Below are 1,406 nucleotides of genomic sequence, written 5' to 3'. Positions count from 1 at the left end.
CCCCCCCCCCCCCCCCCCCGATCCATGGTCTCCTCCACGGTGCCCGTGTGCGCCTGGGAGGGGGTTGCTCTGTGATGAGCCCATGCGTGTCATCTGAGCCTGGCTTCCCTGTCTTCTCAGCCCCGGGGAGTGTTCTACTTCCCAGGGCTGTCAGCTGGCCTAGCGTGGGAGTCGCAGGCAAAGGATCACCCTTCGTCTTCTGAGAGCAGATCTCTTGTCCCTTTTTTGTTCTATATTGGGAAATGTGAGTTTTCTCTCATACTTCCCTATCACTACCTATTGGTGTTTTCTCTCTTTCGTAGCTCCCAAGTACATCAAGATGTTTGTACTGGATGAAGCTGATGAAATGTTAAGCCGCGGATTCAAGGACCAGATCTATGACATATTCCAGAAGCTCAACAGCAACACCCAGGTGAGGAAGAGGCGTACAGCCTCGTGTCGTAGAGTCGAGGACTCCTTTGTAGATTGTGGAGTGCTTGGGGTAATGGAGCAGAGGAGCCAATAGGAATCCTGGGGTCTCCCCTCAAGCCTTTTTATGCACTGGCTTCTGTTTCAGGGGGTCCTCGGGAATGGGGGTGGCAGGTATCGTGGAGGGTCCCCCACCCTGAGGCTGCTCTTTTCTGTTAGGTGGTTTTGCTGTCTGCCACGATGCCTTCCGACGTGCTCGAGGTGACCAAGAAGTTCATGAGGGACCCCATCCGGATCCTGGTCAAGAAGGAGGAGCTGACCCTGGAGGGTATCCGCCAGTTCTACATCAACGTGGAGCGAGAGGTGGGGCCCCGGGGCAGGAGGCGGGCCGGCGGGGGGGGGGTTGGTATAGCCCCTGACTGGTCTCCCCTCCCCCTCCCAGGAGTGGAAGCTGGACACACTGTGCGACCTGTACGAGACCCTGACCATCACGCAGGCGGTCATATTCATCAACACCCGAAGGAAGGTGGACTGGCTCACTGAGAAGATGCACGCCCGAGACTTCACTGTGTCCGCCATGGTGCGTGCTCTCCACCTTGTCCCCAGCGGTGGGGCCTTGGCGCGCCTCTCGGCTGCTGCTCGGCGCCCGCGGGCCCGTGACCCACGCCCTCCCCTCTGTTCCCGCTCTAGCACGGAGATATGGACCAAAAGGAACGAGACGTTATCATGAGGGAGTTCCGCTCTGGCTCTAGCCGAGTACTGATTACCACTGACCTGCTGGTGAGTAGGGGGACGCCGGGAGAGTGGGAAGGAAAAGGGAAAATCCAAGGTGATTCCCTCTCCAAGGGGCCTGCCTGTGCCCCTCTTCAGGAAAGTAGCAACTTGGAAGAAAATGTGGCATGCCTTAGGTTGCTGGGGGAGAGGGCATGTCTGTTTCCTTTGCCTGCCTTTGGCTGCCTACACACCTTTCATCCCTTCCGGCTCGATGCATCCCCCCC

At 58.2% G+C, this 1,406-nt stretch overlaps 1 protein-coding gene and 2 non-coding genes across 3 annotated transcripts; all 3 read left to right on the top strand.

Moving 5' to 3' along the window:
• Positions 1 to 41: 41 nt before the first annotated feature.
• Positions 42 to 1,401, top strand: LOC102742691 (eukaryotic initiation factor 4A-I; the record flags this gene model as incomplete). The annotated part of the gene is made up of 4 exons (XM_081810664.1): positions 42 to 412; positions 628 to 771; positions 851 to 988; positions 1,099 to 1,401. Coding segments are annotated over exons 1-4 (678 nt in total), but the record flags the coding sequence as incomplete, so codon positions are not given.
• On the top strand, positions 67 to 207 carry LOC115942856 (small nucleolar RNA SNORD10). Its single transcript, XR_004077438.1, has one exon. It is a non-coding gene; the product is annotated as a small nucleolar RNA SNORD10 (small nucleolar RNA).
• LOC115942852 (small nucleolar RNA SNORA67) lies at positions 1,231 to 1,373 on the top strand. The gene has a single exon (XR_004077434.1). It is a non-coding gene; the product is annotated as a small nucleolar RNA SNORA67 (small nucleolar RNA).
• Positions 1,402 to 1,406: the final 5 nt, after the last annotated feature.

This window comes from Leptonychotes weddellii, unplaced genomic scaffold (assembly GCF_054177405.1).
Source record: "Leptonychotes weddellii isolate Sample4059 unplaced genomic scaffold, ASM5417740v2 HiC_scaffold_31818, whole genome shotgun sequence".
NCBI lineage: Eukaryota > Metazoa > Chordata > Mammalia > Carnivora > Phocidae > Leptonychotes > Leptonychotes weddellii.
Note: the sequence above shows the minus strand (reverse complement) of the source record. Positions and strands in the feature narration are given on the sequence as shown.